This window comes from Calypte anna, chromosome 20 (assembly GCF_003957555.1).
Source record: "Calypte anna isolate BGI_N300 chromosome 20, bCalAnn1_v1.p, whole genome shotgun sequence".
NCBI lineage: Eukaryota > Metazoa > Chordata > Aves > Apodiformes > Trochilidae > Calypte > Calypte anna.
The window spans coordinates 7,835,646-7,855,444 of record NC_044265.1 but is presented as its reverse complement, the minus strand read 5'-3'; the positions used below and the strand labels follow the sequence as shown (position 1 = coordinate 7,855,444).

General features: G+C 39.4%; 1 protein-coding gene across 1 annotated transcript in view; it reads left to right on the top strand.

The window, feature by feature from the left end:
• Positions 1-19,559, top strand: part of ATP9A (ATPase phospholipid transporting 9A (putative)) — a 57,121-nt gene extending 37,562 nt beyond the window's left edge. The window contains exons 16-28 of the mRNA XM_030462997.1: positions 3,678-3,770; positions 4,580-4,663; positions 5,482-5,652; positions 7,543-7,641; positions 7,926-8,015; positions 8,145-8,289; positions 8,660-8,724; positions 9,521-9,676; positions 10,908-10,972; positions 11,781-11,889; positions 13,153-13,210; positions 15,120-15,323; positions 16,268-19,559. Of these exons, the coding sequence (XP_030318857.1) occupies positions 3,678-3,770; positions 4,580-4,663; positions 5,482-5,652; positions 7,543-7,641; positions 7,926-8,015; positions 8,145-8,289; positions 8,660-8,724; positions 9,521-9,676; positions 10,908-10,972; positions 11,781-11,889; positions 13,153-13,210; positions 15,120-15,323; positions 16,268-16,404 (1,476 nt within the window). The 3' untranslated portion in view covers positions 16,405-19,559. The remainder of the gene's footprint in view (positions 1-3,677; positions 3,771-4,579; positions 4,664-5,481; positions 5,653-7,542; positions 7,642-7,925; positions 8,016-8,144; positions 8,290-8,659; positions 8,725-9,520; positions 9,677-10,907; positions 10,973-11,780; positions 11,890-13,152; positions 13,211-15,119; positions 15,324-16,267) is intronic.
• Positions 19,560-19,799: the final 240 nt, after the last annotated feature.

Genomic DNA, 19,799 nt, shown 5'->3' with positions numbered 1-19,799 from the left:
TCTGCTTTATTCATTGTCTGATATCTGGCAGCTTCACAAATCCCAACATCTCTGTACCCCTAGAACAGCACATTCCCTGTCAGAAATGACACCATGAAGCAATGTTGTAAAACTGAGGAATGTCATGGTTGTATTTAACAATAACAAATACTACAGAGAATTTCAGTATTCCTGTTACCAAGAGATTTTGTGATAAAGATGGAAATCATTAAAGCTCATGCCAAAGGCAGTATGTGTGTTAATCCACCTGAGTATTTTGGACCTGAATCTCCTGTTGCTCAGGGAACTGCTCTTAAATTCTGGATTACACACCACAGTACATTGCAGAGTGAAAAAAATTGTATTTCAAGTTGTTTCAGCCTTCAGAATATTAAAACATGCCCATAATCTGATAATCTGATTACCTGATCTGATAATCTGAGTTTGTACAAAGTGATCAGTGTGTTAAATCTGTGAATATAGAGATCTGACTGAATGCATTTTACATACACAGTTGTACACAGTTGTCAATATTCCCACTAGTGTCTTGTCCTGCATGGGATATCTGTGATGAGTATAGTACATATCTGTTTAAATGCAGCAAGTGCAGCAAGTGTAGATTCTTCAGATTAATTATATTTTTTAGAGAAAATGATGCAGAGGCTTCAGGCAGTCTTTTCAAGATCTACAATAAAAATGCTAATAAAAAAAAGGGACAACTAAACAACTTGTGTACCCCTTCCTTACTGTCACTGCAAACATTTGTTCAGGTGCTGTTTATAAAAGGCATAAGAAGTGGAGTTACTGTTGAAGCCAGGGTGTATTAAGTTGGTTTCATATGCTCAGCAGAGAAGTGGAAGCTTTGAAATTTTCTCATCTAAGTGAAAACGAGTAATGTTTTTTTCCTCTTTGTTTTGAAGCCTATGCCTTTTAAATTACCTATTATCTATATACTCCTTTAGGAAGAAAAGGTTTGTATTTTTTTTGTATCTATATTTAGAATATTGCTGCAGTCAAAACCGGGAAAACTCCCACTGGTGGTCAGTGAGAGTAATGTCAGGCCCAGATCCTGACTAAATACTGTTAACAGCTCCTGACTGTTGTGATTTTTAATTGTCTGTATTTTGCTGCTGTTGAGCTACTGCTGAGCCTGTATACCCTTTGCAGAAGTAAGTTTTAAGTAGCAGATGCTGACTGCCTGGGTATTCCTTTGCCATATTCCTGTATTTTCTAAAGTAATATCTTCAAGGAGGATTTTTATTTTAATGAAAAATAAAGATGGAAATAAGAGTTTTTAAATAGTTAGTTGTCAAGTAAAATTTTCTTTTATTAAGCATACATGCATGTATCTGTAGGCAGTCTTATTTTGTTTTGATCTACCATGTTCACCTCTTCAGTGCATCTTCTAAAACTGTCCTGCTTGATTAAAAAATGGAAATAAGGGGAGGGAAAGCAGTCTGAAGTATCCAGGAGACAACAGATGCAGGGAGCAGCTGGACAGGGAGGGAGGGAGAAGTTGCAGAATGAAACTGCACACAGCATTGTATTGACTAGAATTCAAATGGTAATATTTTCTGCTCAACTATACAGATATTGCCCGGTCTTGTAATTTTTTTTTTCAGCTAGCAGGAGCCATTGCAATGGTCTTGCCAGACCTCCTGTACAATCCAGGTATAGAGTTTCAGTGAGTGATTGATGTGTCCAGCCCTGTAATGCTGTTACTGAAATCCTTGGCACAGACACTCATCTCCCCTGCTGATCCTGTCTGCTCTGGCTCCTATAAAAAGATCTCCTTCAACATATAACTTTTAGTAAATAAAGCAGTAGTTAATATTGAAAACAAGTAGCAGATGTTGCCTCATTTGGGGTATTTTTTTCAATATCTGCTTGTTTACTTGTGATCAGTTGTCGTTTCTGTAGCTGATGATTTCAGTTCTAAGAAGTCTTGTTCTACCAAAGCAGCCGTTCTTCAATGTACTGTTTTCTGACTTACCTTCTTGAAAAAAAGACCTGTTTGTTTGACCACAGTATTTTCCATTCTTCCTTTTCTTTGTGCTTTTTTTTTCCCTTACTCATGTGGAATGATCTTTGTTGCAAAGCAAAGATAGTGCTATTGTCATATCTGGAACTGTAAGAAGCCTTTGAACTGTGGCCAGAGTCAGACCACGGTGGAAAAAGATGCCTCTCCAAAACAATATAACTGGCAAATCTCTGTGTAGATTTATAGTGTGATCTTAGCATAATATGAGAACGTACTAACCTCCTATTGAACTCAGTGAGAGGAAATGACTAATGCAAGGAGATAGCTGATACAGTATTTATATTGGACAAAAAATCTAAACTATCTTAAGCCAGTTCTGCAGTACGGGAAGTGGAATCTTTATTCGGTTTCCTACAAAGATGTTGTTAGACACTTTTTAATCAAATAATTTAAAAGATAAACCTTTACCTTTGGCTACTGACAAAAGAGTTCTGGTTTATTTAAGCACATTCTAGTTGTTTTGGTAGAGTGACATGAATTTTGCTTTGGAGAGGTGGAGTATCTGGGTATTGGGATATTGGACAGTGAGAATCATGTTTAAACTTCATTATAATGATCTTCCTTGTGATATCTCTGTGATCTTGGAAAAAACGATCAGTTAAAAAGCTTCGTTATCCTTGGCTGCTACTTAATTTCCTAGCAAAGCCACTTCTCTTCATTGCATTTGAAGTATTTTCATCAGGTGCTGGCTTGCTTTTTTTGTTAGATAGTTTGTTTTTTTGCTAGGGATGTAGACTGTTTTGTTGGTGCCACAAGACATCAGACTTTTCCTACCAACTCAAGCTATTTAGGGGTGGTAGCCTTCACCACTAGTTTCTAAATAGCAGAACATATTGACACATGTTTGTGAAAACAAAGAGGTGTCCAGTCTGCTTTTCTTTAACTTTTTTTTTTTTTTCCCTGAAGTACTTTTCCCCCTTCATTCACAGCTATCTGTTTTCAGACCTTCTTGGGCTTTTTGTTTTTGCATGTTGAGTTTATTTTCTTCCTATCCCTTGTGGCTGTCTTGGTTTACAGAGCAGTTTGTTCCTTACTCATTGTTTTGTCTCCTTTGAGGAAATTGCCAGGGTTTCCATTAGCTTGTAATACTAATAGCTGTGACCTCCTTGGGCATCTGCCTGGTTAGGAGGGATTTTTTAATTTGTGGTAATGTAAATATGCTTTACTTGCAGCCTACAAATTGTTTGGATCAGATAAGGCAGGCAGCAATTTTACCTGTCTGTGGCAAGCATAAACTTTAATTATGCTTGTGCCATATAATGTAACAGAGGGAGTAAATTAAAGTGATTTTTACTCTGTTAAGTTTTGTGCATCTGTTTTTTTTTTGTTTCAGGTAAGTATGAAATGAATTTTCAGGGTGAGAGCTAGAGGTTATTCCAGAGGCACATACAGTCAGAATTTAGAGGTGTCTGCATGGAAATCACATGTGAAAAAGCTGATCATCCTTGTCTAAAGTATTAATTCCTATCTGTGAATAACCAAGTTGCAATTGAATTGAATTTGGCCCCAAGACAAGATGATGAACCACATGGACCTTCAGCCCAACTCCGTGGATGTTTTTGTGTTTTACAGAAAACTCATCACTTAGTTTGCTGAGGCCACACTCCAAACACACTACTATTGACCCAACTTAAACTCCTCTGTTTCTTGTCTGCAGGATGAATCAACAGGAGAAATCACCTTCTACATGAAGGGGGCTGACGTGGTGATGGCTGGGATTGTGCAGTACAATGACTGGCTGGAAGAGGAGGTATGGGGCTGTCTCTCTCCTCCATGCAGAGGGGTTCTTATGCCTCTGCTTTTTTTCCTTTCAGGAAAAGGCATGACAAAGCTTGTCAGGGTGGCAGAGTGGACATAACTACTAAAGCATCTGTAAGCCAGAAGTTCAGTGGTCTTGGCAACTCACTGGATTTGTGTTCAGCAAAATATATATACAGTAACAAGGAAGTCAGGTGGAGAGTTCAAAATATTTAGTGCAGAATAAATCCTGTAAATAAAATGGATTTTGTTTAAAGATGATTGTCACTAAAGATCACCAGATTTGTCCTAGGCTTGATCCTGTGTTTGGGTTTATTTTAGACTGAGAGGTCTAATTTTCAAAGCTAGATTTGGCAGTTTTGTGCTGGGATATGTTTATTATCCTGGTAGTAATGACACAGAGTTCATAGCAGCTTTAGTTACTGATTTGACCCACACCCAAACCCTGGTGTTCAAAGAAATAATAATACCTTCATCTTATTTAAAGAGTTTATGGTCAAAGGCTTGTGTGCTTTTACTTAGAGAAAATGTTATCAGTGGGGTTGGTTTTGCCAGCTGGTACAGCAGAGAGGACATTTTCGTTTTTGATCACTGGGATAGATTACAAACCATTGCAGATCTCCTTTTTTCCTCTCTGGTTTATCATGCACTTTATCAGGTGTTACAGACTCACTGGGGTTGCTCAAATAGGATGGTTATTTTCTTAACCTGTTATCTTACATTGCCATCTCTGCAATTTTGTGCATAAATCATCTTACTTGAGATGCAGTTTGTTTTTCACAATGTGATACTTCTTTCCAGTGTGGTAACATGGCTCGGGAAGGCCTGAGGGTTCTTGTTGTAGCCAAGAAGTCTCTGACGGAAGAGCAGTATCAAGACTTTGAAGTAAGTTTTTATTTGGTTTTGTGTGTGTGTGTTTGTTTTTAAACAATCACTGAAGTGATTCTCACAGACCTGTTGTGATAATGCCGCCTCTCATCTCCCTTCGCTTTCTATTAGGACTGTCATTCTTCAGTGTCTTGCTGTTCTTTTAATCAATGTGGCTTTTTAAGTGATATGTATGAAACTGGATCCCAGCCAGTTCCTGAATCCTGCCTTAAAATCTTTTGGGGTTATAAATTCTGCAGATATTCGTCATTTATTAGACAAGTTGTGTTTGTGTGGAGAAATGTGTTGACTTTTAATTATTGCATTCTGACATTCAGGGAAACTACAAACAACCAGAATGTAAACCCAGCCTCCTGGACACACTGGCTTCATGCTTGGGGTTTATTAGATGAGTCTCTACTCACAGCACTGATTTGCTTACTCCAGGGGGGCAAAGTGTGAAGAACAACTGTTAAGTTAAATGCAGAGATCAGACAGTGGAAATGTTTAGAATTGTTTCTTGCCCTCATTTGTTTGTCATAGAAGCTGTGGTGAGACCTGTGGTGTGAGGGAATCACTCCCAGTCACTCTGCAGGTGCCACTTCAGCTGTGCATGAGGGCCCAGCTGGCAGGAGGCAAGGGCAAAATTACAAAAACATCCTGAAATACTTTCTGCCTTATTCTGTAACACACTGCTTGTGGTCACAAGCAGTTACAGGTGGCACCCCTGAATGACAGAAAGGGGTTAATTGGTGTTCAGTACTGTACTCCAAAAAAACAAACAAACAAAAAAAAACCTGGTTGTGTGACTCTAGCTGTGTCTGCTCTGTCCTCAGGCACGTTATGTTCAGGCAAAGCTAAGTGTGCACGATCGCTCCCTGAAGGTGGCCACAGTCATTGAGAGCCTGGAAATGGAGATGGAGCTGCTGTGTCTCACTGGTGTGGAGGATCAGCTGCAGACAGATGTCAGACCCACCCTGGAGACACTGAGAAATGCTGGCATTAAGGTCTGCCTAACCTAATGTTACTCGTAGCAGGGACACCTAGACCCTCTGGAGTACCCCTACAGACAGTAAACTGAGGCAGTTTGGGGGCCTTAAGGTATACATTTCACCAGGTGCCCTTTGTGAGTGGGAACAGTGGGGTTGACCAATGCATTTGAAACATCATTTTGGGAACTGAACATACTGGAAGTAGTAAATGTTACCTAAACACATGAAAGCATGTCACCTTCTGTGCTTCCCAAAGGATGCTTTGGCTCTTTTTACAAAAACACTGAGTGCATGGGCCTGAGGGTAGATAACAGGAGACTTGTGGGCATTTGTTTCTTTCAGGTGGTTGCCTGAATCAGGACAAATTTGGATGTGTTTGGTGCACAACTCCCGTGCTACTCTTGAACGTTGGGCTGCAAATATCTCTGTTTTCAGTAGCCACTAGAGGGGGCCTGAACCAAGAGAATCTGGGGCGGGAGATAATTTTGTTTCCAGCTTTCTAGGCCCTGGCATCTGAGATTCAGGCACTTAAGACCTGAGCTGTGCAAGGAAACCGGTGTGCTGCCTGTTTAGTTTCTCCCTCTGAAAACTTGTCAGTTAGATCCCAGACTTGAAAAAAGGAAAAAAAAAATAATGCCCAAATTCAGATTTGGGCAAGAAAAGTAGGGAAAAGGTTCTGGTTGTGGTTTCTCTGCTTGAAGTAACAAAGTGAGCAAAAATCTTGAGCTGTGCTATGAATCCAAGCAGGGCTGTGTGTTTGTTCCAGGAAGTGGAATTCAAGGGTTGGGACAGGCTTTCAAAAGTGCTTTCTGTTTGGAGCCATCCCTGTAAACAGCAGGGCCTTCAGCAGAGAAGTGAGATGAGCAGAATCAGACAAAGCTCCTTAGCAGCACTGTGGTTTTCTCCCCCTGTGGCTTAGTACCAAACAGTTATTCCAAAGCAGTTTCATTTTTTCTGTTCACCTTGCCTGGAGTCAGTGTCAGGGTGTGGAGTTTGGTGTTGTACAGCAAGGGCAGTGCTTCAGAGCACTCCTTGCAGTGGTATGTTCATTAGGGTATTGCAGTTAAGGAATAAATCCAGTGAAGGCAGTCTTGTAATTCATTACAAGGACCATCTTGTTAAGATCAAATCTTTTTTCAGCCTCAGGTTATTAAACAAAGAAGTGAGTCTTTGTGTATTTTTTTGTTCTTAAAGTTTTGCTAAATATTCTTGGGCGGTGTCTTGAAAGAATAAAAACACCAGTGGAAAAACCAAAACAAACTCTGATATATTTACACTGCTGAGGGATATCCCTGCCAGATTATAACAGGGTATTGCTGCTGACATGACTTTCTAATGTGCCCCCCTCCTTCACATGAAATAAAAGGAGCAGTGTATATTTAAAAAAAGCAAAATAGAAAAAAAAAAAACCCCAACCAACCAAACAAACAAAAGAAGCCAAACTCTGACCAACTTAGTCTGTTCCAGACGCACACATCAGCAGTGAGCTAACCCCAGTTGCATCATCCACTTTTCAGGCAGGGCCATGAGGGATCTTTCTGCAGCAAGGCCTGCTTATTTCAGCATACAAGAAATAGGTGGGGTGGGACACATTAACACACGAATACACATTCCTCAGCTTGCATTTTGTGGGTTTATCAGCAGAATCTTGAAATAGTGCAGGTGGGAAAATGTTATATGTATTTTGGGCACTCTTTTGTGTTTCAGCCTCTTTAAAAGCTTTGCTTTCATTCATCTGTGAGAATGTTCTTGTACATTTTAAAATAGGGCTATTTGAGAAAAATAGTTTCTCTGTATATTCTAACAGTCATTTTATATGCCTGAACTGGCAAGTGGCGCATCTAGATGTCCTGCAGATGTGGTTGTTAAGTTTTTTATTTAATCCATTAAATATTTGGATTTTAGGTGTGGATGCTGACTGGGGATAAGTTAGAGACAGCCACATGTACAGCCAAGAATGCACATTTGGTGACACGGACACAGGACATCCATATATTCAGACTAGTGAGTAGCACCCATGTAGCCCTTTCTCAGAACTTGTTCATGACTCCAGATTCTGGGACAGGAGGGATGCTGGGATCACAACTGTTTTCCAGCAGTAGTCCCATAATATTTTTATTCTCCTGACTCAGTTCTCTATCCCCTGAGCCTTTGTTTATCTGCCTCTGTGCTCTGCATAACTCAGTGTGCTGCCTGTCCATGTTACTTTTTCTACCTCGGGGGCTTGTTTGCTTGTTTTTTTCACCCAACGAGGCAAACCCTTCCTCAGTTCCCATCTTTTTCTCCAGGTCACTAACCGTGGAGAAGCCCATCTAGAGCTGAACGCCTTCCGCCGGAAACACGACTGCGCTCTTGTCATTTCTGGTGACTCACTGGAGGTAAGCTCAAAAAATCTCAGGCTTTTCAGGAGCAGTCCCAAAACTGTTGCTGAATTAGGATATATATATTTTTTAAAATAAATTTACATAGCACAATTTTTGGTGACGCTTCTGATCTCTGTAAATTAGGTGTGTCTGAAATACTATGAGTATGAGTTCATGGAACTGGCTTGCCAGTGCCCTGCTGTTGTGTGCTGCAGATGTGCTCCAACACAGAAGGCCCAAATTGTGCGATTGCTCCAGGAAAGGACTGGCAAACTCACCTGTGCAGTAGGTAAGGGAATAGCTAGGGAGGAGTGACCATGAAGAATGGTATCTTTCATTAGTTCCTCTTTTGAGTGAAGAGTTCTGTATTATCTCATAAAACCTGGAACTGCTGAGTTAGGGGATGGTGTTCTGAGATAACTTAGAAGATGAAATGTTGCCCATGGAAGCTTCAGTGGCATGTCAGATAAAGTGATCCTTCAATTTCTGTATAAAAAAACTTCTTAAATAATTTAAATTCCCCATTTCTATTTAAAATCCTACGTTTGTTGATAGCATTAAATGTTTCTTCTAATACTGTAGTCCTTTGCAAGTTTCTTTAGTGGGGTTGCAAGATGCTCCCATCGTTTAACTGCCAATGTTTGTGCTCTTGTCTGCAGGTGATGGAGGGAATGATGTTAGCATGATTCAGGAAGCTGACTGTGGTGTTGGAGTTGAAGGAAAGGTGAGATTACCTCACGTTTAATAAGACTTTCTATGGCAATTCAGGAGCTAGTTCACAAGTAACTCTTAAATGAATCCTTTGAAATTTGTTCAAGAAAGTAAAAAGCTGCCATAGAAATAATCATCGGACCAATAACCTTATCATGAAAAATAATTGGATCACAAAGGAAACTGCTGTTTACAGAATTCAAGTTCATTATTTGGTTCTTGGCAGATTCCCTGAAGTCAGACACTTGTGGTTAGTTTTGGGGGATTTTAATCATGTATAAATGCTCGAAATGATGGAGGTGTAATTCCTTTGGTAACATACACCTCTGTACCATACCTACATATAAAATTAAAAGCTATTTGTGTTAGTTTAGAAAGCAAACTCAGGGTTAGAGCTCCACTTGTTACACGTGGAGCTCCTTGCAGCAGCAAGACTGAGTTTGGCAGCAGTGGAGATACTCGATTTGCAGTGAGCCAAAACATTAAAATTGAGTGAACTTTTGAGAATGAGAATTTGTGTTCAAAACTGTCTTGATGTGTCACATTAATGTGCTTGTTGTGAATCATAATCCAGACAGATTGCTTAGAATTTGGAGGCCAGGGATCAGATGGGAATTCTCGTCACGTTTTGGTGCTTTGCATAAAATCCACAATGGAAGGCAGAAGTGCTGAGCTAATGCTTTCTCTCTCACCTAATGTATTGCAAATTTTCTTGGAAATTCTATCTGTGATAACTAAATAATAATACAATATTTCCTTGTTTCCTGTAATGAAATGATCTCACTGTTTTTATTTGCTGTTGTACACAGGAAGGAAAACAGGCCTCACTTGCAGCTGATTTCTCTATCACTCAGTTTAAACATTTGGGTCGTTTACTAATGGTGCATGGAAGGAACAGTTACAAAAGGTCTGCAGCTCTCAGTCAGTTTGTGATCCACAGGAGCTTGTGCATCAGTACAATGCAGGTAAATGGAATGTCATGAGGGCTTTTTCAGTGGAGAGGTGAAAAAGCAAAATCAAAAAGTAACAGTTCTGCATTTCATTCAGGATACAACTGTTTCTTCTCCTGGAAATTTTCATGGGTTGGAACGTGAGGTGGTTATCTTGGTTATGAGCACGTAAGTCCTGATATTGGACAAACATCAACAGCTTCTCCAAAAGTGGATAACCAATATTCTGCCTTAGAAAACACTACTGTGGTGCAGCTTTTCTTTGCTGTCATTTAGTAATGCTGGGTGGTACTGAAAATCTGAAGCAATGCTCTTAAGTTCTCTACTGAGTAAGTGTGCTTCTTTTCAGATGTGTTTTAAGGAGACCCTTCAAATAGTGAGACTGAAATTAAGCAGCTGAGGGAAGCCTAGCTCAGATGATGTTGGGGTTATTGAAAGCTCAGTCTGTTGTGCTGTGTATTTACAGGACCTTTGCCACACAGGCTGCTGAAGCACCTTCCCAAGTGCTCAGCAGCTTGCTGCAGCAATGTGGAGGAGGTCTGTTCCTCTCCATTTCATAGGGAACCCCATAAACATATTTTGTATTCACAATTTACATTGTTCATATGTGCTGGGCTTCAGTTTAACAAAAATGCAATTACCAGTTGGCTGGAAGAGTTGATGGAAATTTCAGGAGTTTGTGAGCCAAATTCTGTTCTTAGCTGTGGTGACATCAGTAAAGGTTACAGCTAAGGACAGAGGTTATTCTTTGGGACTCATTCCTATGCTATACTGTCCTGATATATACTATAAAATGCTAAGGGTTTTTAAAGTAAAATAATTTGTAACAAACTTCTGATAAAAAAAAAACAAAACTCTTTGGAGTTTGTACTAGTGATTATTAAGTCTTCTTACATTGTGAAGTCATCATCCAGACATAAATAAGTACACACCTGTCCTTCACAACATCTGGACATCTTTGATCAAACCAGTGGGCTTTGGAGGAAACTCTTTACATTTTTTCTCTGTGGAATTACATTACAAAAAGCTTTCCAAGTCCAGCTCTCCAGTGTTTGCTATTGAACACAGCTTTCATCCAAGATTTGTGTAGCAATAAAAAGGGTTGATATTACATTCTACTGTCTTCATTTCAGGAATTTGGACAACCCTCCACAAGTACGTTCCAGTTTGAACAGAATGTGTTTTTAAGCTGTTATTTTTAGTGCAGTATCTTACACCTGAAAAACTTACTTCTTTCCTTTTCTAGGCTGTTTTCTCATCAGTATTTTACTTTGCTTCAGTTCCTCTCTACCAAGGCTTTCTCATAATTGGGTAAGAGCTCACTTTTTACTAATAATGTGAAAGACCTGTGCATAATGAATAGATTTGGTCCATTTTCCATGCAAAGCATGCACATCTCCACTCTGAGTGTTACACAACAGTGCTTCAGAAGATGGATGTGGTCCTTGTCTCCTCTCTGCTCTTTTGTGTTGAACAAAACAACTGAGGCAATGCCAGCCTTTCTAGAAACCTTTCCAAAAGAACAGTTTATCACAATTAGAACATAAGGCACCAACCATCCTCCTGGAAACACTCCTCACAGCCTAGTGAAAAGCAGAGGGAGAGCTGTGAGGCTCTGGTGCCTGTGCAGCAGTGACACCCAATGCCCAGCTCCTGACAGTGTCAGGAAGCAGGGGTATAACCCAATGTCTTTAACAGGAGGAATCAGTTCCTGTCTAAAATGTGATCCCATGACTTTATAGGCTTAAATAGTTAAAAAAAAAAAATTCACCTCCATTGCCTTCTGATGCAAAAAGAATCAAGCCTGAACTGTAGAGAAAACTTGTGAGCAGCGATGGTCTGTCCTTTTCTCAACTAATAACCTTGTAACTTCACTTGGAATACTTGAAACAGTCATCTGTGTATGAGTGTTTCCAATCAGGCCATTCAAAAAGCAAATGCTGTGGGTTTTTCCTACATGCAAGACTCTGGTGCATTCCATTTACACATCTTTGTATGTATGTCATTTGACACTTCAAGAATACTATATTTCATTTCATTTCATTTCATTTCTGAAGATTAGCATTGGTTTGCTCATCTACACCTTAGATAATTTACTGGTCTTCTACCTTCCTCCCAGGTACTCCACAATTTACACAATGTTTCCAGTGTTTTCTCTGGTACTGGACAAGGATGTGAAATCTGAAGTTGCAATGTTATACCCAGAGCTGTACAAAGATCTTCTTAAGGTGTGGGAGACTCTTGTTTGTCTGTTGTAGTTTAAGGAAAGATCTCTGTCTTGCTCTCCAAATGTGTAAAGTAAGCTATATTACCAGCAGACACAGAGCTTTATAATGCATTTTCAAGTAAAATTGTTCTAAAGGCAAATTTGAATTAACAGATACAGTCAGATTTCCTGGCAGTTTGTTATTGAATGCTACATGAAATGCAATTTATTAAAAACGGCTGGGGAAATAAGTTCCATTCTGTGGGAAATTCTAAGGATTTAATATTACCAATTTGTTCCAAAATAAAGGGGAAAGAGAAATTGTTTGGGATTAGGCACTATCCTGAAGCCAGAAAAGGGGATGAGAGGAAAGGATATGCTCATTTGATGGAGGGGGAGTAAGTTATCATAGTCTCCTGAACAGAGTTTACCTTCAGGATGATCTAAAGGGGACCTAAAGGATTGGTTGCTGTGCCCTTTTTGTAGTTTAGCATGAGAGTCAGGTCCTTCTCCTTAGACAAAGAAAACTTTATTTGATATTTACCATAGAAATATCAGGAAGGTAAAACTTGTCGTTGGTTCCTTTTTTTCTTTTTTTTTTCTTGAAAAATTTTTTTAATAACTGGGGTATGCAGACTGGGAACATCTTTCTTAATTGAAGGAAAGGGTGGACTGAGTCTTCGACAGATCCTTTCCCTCAAGGATTTCTGTTAAACAGATACTCTTAGAGGCAAAGCCTGTTTTTCCAACAGCCTGAATAACTCTCCATCTGGTTTCACTTGCATGTTGTCTCTTATGTCATAAACCACTAATTCTCCAACCATCCTTAGGCCTGGTCTAAACATAGTGGGTTTTTGTACTGGTATAGCTGTGTTGCCTGGAGATGCTTTTTAAAAAACCTGTCTGCCTTCAATATGATGGTGATTTGTGTGTTTGTGTCTAGAAATATAATATTAGTATATTCATATACATGCATACACACATCTTATATTTCACAGTGTAATGACTAAACTCATGAGACATCTTTGCTTCGAATTAATTGTGTGTGCAGTAAGGAAGAGGTTGTACTGTACTGTGCAAGCAGTGAGCTTCCACAGTCCCAGGCCTCGTTTGCTCATCATAAAAAACGAGAATAAAGAGACAGTACCTCAGGGTTGGTTGGTTTGTTTTTTCTTTGCAAATCACCTTCAAATTCACTTTTGTTAATTGCTGTGTTGATCTGTAAGTGAATGTTTGTAACAGAAAACCCAATGGAGCTTTGTCTTTTTTCTTTCCTTCCCCCTAGGGACGACCATTATCATACAAAACATTTTTAATATGGGTCTTGATAAGCATCTATCAAGGTAAGAGTTCTGCTTGTGCCTTTAGGTGTTTTAATGTGTGTGGAATATCAATTCGTTTCTGTTGCAGAAAGTTGAGGTATGAAGTGATTTTAGCAATGCATCCTACAGTTAATGATTTTTTTTTTTTTGTCTTAAAAAACTTTGGCAGAATTACCAAAGGAAAAAAATAACCTAAAACTGCATATTGGCAGCAATTGGTCAACCCTTTTGTAAGCAATGATGGAGAAATTCAAAGCATCTTGCCTCTTCCCATTAGGACCAACCTTTGTAATTTTGTTCAAGATCTTTTCAGTGCTTACTTGCTCCATCAATAAAGTAGAGCTTGTGGCTTCCATTCTTTTGAAGAATGTTTTCAAACCTATAGATTATACAGGTTCTATAAGTCAATATGCAAAATACAGACTCTGTGGCTTTGTGTATTTTTTATAAAACGTGTCTTATTAGAATTGGCAATAATTCTGGTTATTTCATAGCCATCTGTAATGAAGGACTAGAGTAGAGCTCAGGTTTTTGTACATATACTGTACATTCTAATTAGGCTACTAAAACAGGCAAATGCCTTAATTACAATGCACCATTTTCCAAAAGTGGGTGTAGTCGTTGGGCTATATGTCTACAAAGGTATTTTCTTTCAATTTGTCTCTATCAAGTAACCTCAAGCTCAAATACTTTCTGTAAGTGTTATTCAGAAAATCATGGACCACATATAAATGGCATGGCAATATAATGCTAAAATGGGAATACAATTCTATGACAAAATTTCTTGTTTTCCAAAAATTCCTTTATCAACAAGAGGCAGGATATATATGCCAAAATAATCAGCTAATTCTTTCTGATTTAATTGATATTATGATCCTCAGGAGGGAGTGAAACCAAGAATATTAAACTTTTCTTGGCCTTATCTTCTGAAATTGAATATGGTAGAACCGTGTGACAGGGCTTATGGTCTTCTGGTGCTGTACAAGTATGATGGCAAAGCTAAGGCATTTATAGAAAAACTCCTAAGTGGTGAAAAGCTAAAGCCAGAGGGGTGATGCATTGAGGGAAAGATTTCTTCTTGAGCTAAGACAACTATCTGGTTACAATTTTTGGTTAAAGTGACTTCACTTCTGATGTGCTAAATAGTTAGAAAACATCAGGCCAAACAAGTGGGCTAGTTGCTAGCAGAGATGAGCCTGACCAAAAACTTGAGCAGTCCTAAATTTTGGAAAGTTCACAGCTGGATTTGAGCTTTGTGGCTCAAGCTCTAGTCACTTGCAGGTTTTCCCATCCTAGTGTGATGGATGTTGGTGCAGATTACTCATGCTGCTAACATGAGTTATTTGTGCAGGTGGCTGTGTGGGGCGTTGGGAGTATTCCCTGGCTAGCCAGAATGGGAGCACAAAACAATACATCATAAACACTGCTTTAATATCTACTCCTTTTTAGGGGCAAGTGTAAAGGGGTGAGATCTTGGCCAAAGTAGTGCAGGGAGAGGCTAACTTGTATCCACTGAACTTTTCAACACCTTTTTCCATTTGGGCACTGAGGCGGTGCAGTAGGTTACAGAAGTATCTGATATCTTTTAACTTGTGAGTGGTGACCAATGGCTTTTCTGGGAGGATAGAGTTTCGTGTTGTTAGAAATCTCCAGCTGCCAAAATAGCGTGTATTAATTTCCTATCTCCCTGTGTCTATGAACATGATAGACTGTTATAAAAGTCTGGGCAACTTTGCTGTAACTTTTCCCTGTCTTCTCATCAGTTCTGTCTCCTAAATAGTAACTGATTCATTGTCATTACATTAATCAGATTTCATGAAAAACAGTCTCAAGACATGGCTATATTTCAGCCTTTCCAAAACCTAGCAGTGGGTTTTAGAGCTTAGACTGGTGTTTGAATAAAATACCCAAATGTTCCATTCCCTTGCAGGTAGCATCATCATGTATGGAGCACTTCTCCTCTTTGAATCTGAATTTGTTCACATTGTTGCCATTTCCTTCACATCCTTGATTCTCACCGAGTTACTGATGGTGGCATTGACGATCCAGACGTGGCACTGGCTCATGATAGTGGCTGAGCTGCTTAGTCTCTCCTGCTACATAGCTTCTCTTGTCTTCTTACATGAGTTTATTGGTAAGGTTAAATGCCTTTTCTCCAACCGTTTGCTTTATGATGTGAATAGTAACAGGACTGTAAGGACACAAATTGAATTGAAAGGCTATTATTGAAATCAATATAATTACAGTGTCAGTGTCAGACCAGAATAAGCTGTTTGTTTTGAAGACACCTGGAGGACATTTTAAAGTTGATCAGTAAACTATGTGTTGCTCAATGAATCTCATTTTTTAGACCTCCACCACACACGAGCTGTCATGTGATAATGGTCTTTATTTCCATGAGAACTGAACTTGAGACTGAAAAATTGTGCCTCTGTTGTTTGGTTAAAAGATCTCATCTTTTAACTGGCTGAAGTAGCTGCTTCGTAAACGTTATCTGCTTCATTGGGGCCCTTCTCTTGTGGATTTGAATTTGTTTGGGGGTTTTGTTGGGGTTTTCTTTGTTTTGTTTTGTTGCTTTTTTTTAAGGGGGAGAGCTCTTTTTTTTTGTTTTTTTTTCTTTCTTTTGAGCAGAGCTAATCCTTTTTTCCCAACTAAAGGAAAAATGGTAAGGAATTCCAGATTCCAGCAGTAGCTGTCTAATTGCAAGTATCAGATCAGTAGGGTTTGTTGCAGGTGTTTTTTTTAAGGAACCACAAGATGTCACTACTTCTTCTACAAAGCTGCAGAGTAGCAGAGGGCAACTTCCAGAGTCACAGAATGAGTAGTCCATCTAAAGGAAGCTTAGTATTGCCAGGGGATGGATAGCCCTGTTTCAGATGGGGTATGTAGAGGCACTTGCCTGTGAGGAGTCACATGCCTTACTGAAAGGTGCTGTGCAGAAGAGTGAGGAACCAGGGATCATATGATTGAGAAGGTGAGGCTGGCTAAGAAGCTTTGGTAGATCAACTTTCTTTTCTGTGTGTCTTCCCAGAGCATACCTTCCATCTTCATCAGCTCTATGCTGTTTTCTTTTTACAGATGTTTACTTCATTGCAACTTTATCGTTCTTGTGGAAAGTCACCGTGATCACCCTGGTGAGCTGCCTTCCCCTCTACGTCCTGAAGTACCTGAGACGAAGGTTTTCTCCCCCAAGCTATTCAAAGCTCACATCCTAGGGCTGTTCTCTTTGCACACCAGAGACAAATATTGCACATGGCTGAGAGACAAAATCATGTAGTTGTTACTATAACAGATACGTCCAATATTTGCATAAGGATCATGTGGTAATCCCTATTACATGCTGCTTTATTGAAAAAAGACTTCACAGTTGCCATGAACAGAAAACTAATGATAAAAGGGTATTTTTTTCCAGGATGGAGGCACTACTTAGTTCATCCAGTTCTTGTCACTTCTGTTCAACTTAACTGGGGTCAAATGCACTTAACAGCAATGACAATGGATTTCTCATGCATGGTTAGAAGCATCTGAAAGCTGCTAACTGACCTTGGAATTTACATTTGACAAATTGAAGGTTTTTAAAGTATCTGTGCTGTTCCTTGCATTGTGTTATGGGGTTTTTTTTATATTATTTATCTTTTCAATTCAAGTAGTTACATTCTTTTTACATCTTGGAAATCCCTTAATGTAGGTGATGCACTATACTGCTGACAGCTGATTCCTGATTTATGGCATGCTGTTTCCATAATGAGGCTCCAGCCTGTCGAATCTACACACACTTGAGAATCTGAGCGTGTTTAAGATTTTCCTTCAGTTGAAATGTGGTTGCCCTAGTGATTTTGGAGATATCCAGCCACTGATGAATATGGAGAAATGTAGTCCAAACTGAGGAAATTCAGTTTTGTTTAGCTTTTGTGCTTCCTGTTAAAAGGAGCTGGTGACATAATAGCGTTACTCTGTATTTATTTGTATAGGAGAGAATTATCTAAACTAAAGCAAATCCTCTTTGGAAAAGAAATTTGCAGTTGATCAGACTTGAAATGTGTCGACAATGTGAGAAGAGACTCGTACTGTTCCACAGACAATGTGGCAGACGTGTCCTGAATCCTTGGAGACTGAAAGGAAAGGTCACAGAGCTGTTGCTCCTCACAGCTACACAAAATCTGTTTCCTGTTAGGGTGAAGCTGCAAAGAAGAACTGCAAATAAGCTGAGGCACTCCTAGGTGTGTGTTGTTCATGACACGCTCCCTGCAGAGAGGCAGATTTTCAGAACCTTGTGTTTGCTTTGTGCTAAAACCCAAACTCGAATCACAGGGCAGGAGTGGGATTCGTACAAAGGCATTAGGCTGGTGTGCAGAGTAATTTGTACTTACTGTTTTTTAATTTTAAAGAATAAAAATTAATTCTGTTTACATAATGAGCATTGGCCCACACTGTAACACCATGAGCAAGGCAAACACTTATTTAGACTGCTCAGGAGAATGACAGAATTATGTCAGCATTTTACCATTGGGTCTGTACATCAAACACGGATGAGCTCTTAGTGGCAGCTGTCCTTATCTAGTGGCTGTTTAGTCTGTGCCAAGTTAGTTGCTTGCTGTCTCATTTCCACATCACAAAAACTGCTGAGCTGGCATTGCTTGGTGCCATTGTTGGTTGGCTGCTTGAAGGGGCCAGAAATGGCAGAGCCCAGAGCCTGAGCTCCCTTCTCTCTCAAGGCAGCCCTTCCAGGTCAGGGCAACCACACTGGTGAGAGAAGCAGAAGTTCCCTGGTCATCTCTGTGCCATGCTGAACTTCTTTAATGGACTGCCAGCTTCTGTTGCCATTGCTAGAGACATTCCACTGTTGCAAGCAGCACAACTGGAAGGTCTGGTGTGAAAATAGTGGAAAATGGGAGTGTTGTTTTAAAAGAGCTGTTGTCTGTGTTGACCCATAGTGGTACACCTTGAATTTTCACATCTAGGATAGCTGTGGTGTGTGGGGGCTGTGTGTGGCAATTCTTTTTGGGAATGTTATGCACAACCTGTCCTGCCTCCTTGCTCTCAGTTCCTGTGAGTAAGACTCAAAGAGAAGAGGAAGCAAGTTCAAGCAGATTTAGAGAAAAAGTGGATGAGCTTCATAATGTGTGTGGCACGGGGTGAGTTGATGGTGCAGGTCCTTATAAGCCTATCCTTACTTCATGTGGGGGAAACCCTCTTGGTTTAGATAATTATGTTTAAAAAACCCTTCAGGAATAAAACCAGCAAACACTCTTCAATTTAATATGCTGTTTTTTCTTTTGTGCCAGTTGCCTGATGAGGCCCTTGTTTGAAGTCCTAATAAATAGCAACCAACTTCAGAAACATCCTTCTGACTAAGGAAAGATAATCCTTAGTATTCACTTTTTACTAATATGTTGAAAATTTATCTTTCATTCATTTTTTTCCTTAAAAGTTGTAATGATAGTAAATATTTCTGTCCATTTGACACACATGGTCATGTTGGGAAAGGCCCTGGAAGTCCAACACTTCTCAGTAATTTGTTTCATGGAGGAAAAGCAGTGCCTGAACAGCCCAGTTGGGGGGGAGTTGGGCTAACAGTCTTTTGTGAAATATGCCACTTTGCCAAAAATATACTTAATGTTGTCTTTATTGTGACTTACTGCCACTCCTGGGTAGTGCTGGCCATGCAGGTGTTCTGGAGTCCCTGGCCAGCATTTGATTTAAGTAGATTTAAATACAAAAATCAAGTATTTCTTTTGTCAACTTCTTGTGACTGAGAATTCCCTCTGTCTGTTGGCAAATACATCACAGTACACATCTGTGTGAAGCCCTGTCCCTATCTAGTGTGTATTAGTAGTAAAATGTCCTGCAAGAATAACAGTGCCATGCTACTGTATGTAAATATTTGAGACGTATATATGGTAGAATTCACTGTTTCCTGAAGTCAATACAGTTTACACTGAGTGGACCATATTTGCAAAATATTAGCTTACACCAAGAAAGGGAGTAAATCGTGATTTTGGTTATATTTATTGAATCATAACTTTAATAAGGAACACATATTTAGTGGAATTGGTAGTAATCTGTAGCTGTGTTCTGGGGTGCAAATTATATTATTTTGCAGCTATTTTTTTTTTTTTTCACAAGGTTGTAAATCCAGGAATTAATTTCTGTCTGGGTATACACTGCATTTTTTTCAAGCAGTCAGAAAATTAAAACTACCATCTAACACACAGCAAGAAAGAGGAATAATTGTTATATTTTTCAAGTTTAGCACTTTGTCTGCAATCTCTTTCTCTTAAGTTATTTTTAAATGTTTTTTAAAAAAAGTTTAATACATATGTTCATACTTATTGTACATTTGAATAAATGGATTCTCTGCTGGAAATTTCATTTAGTATTTTTCCTCTGGTATGCTCATCATTTGCTTACTGCGGGTGAGGTGTTTTCTTCTCCTATGTGGTATCTTGTTTGTAGCCTTACTTAGTGTCCTTCCTATTCCTCTTTTTGTTCTGGTTTATGTACTATAGCAGTTCATATAACTTGTGTGCTTTGGGACTGTGCTCCAGGCGCTGCTGTAAGTAGCAGTGTGTGTCTCACAGTGAGCTCTTGATTCCCACAGCTGCTTCAG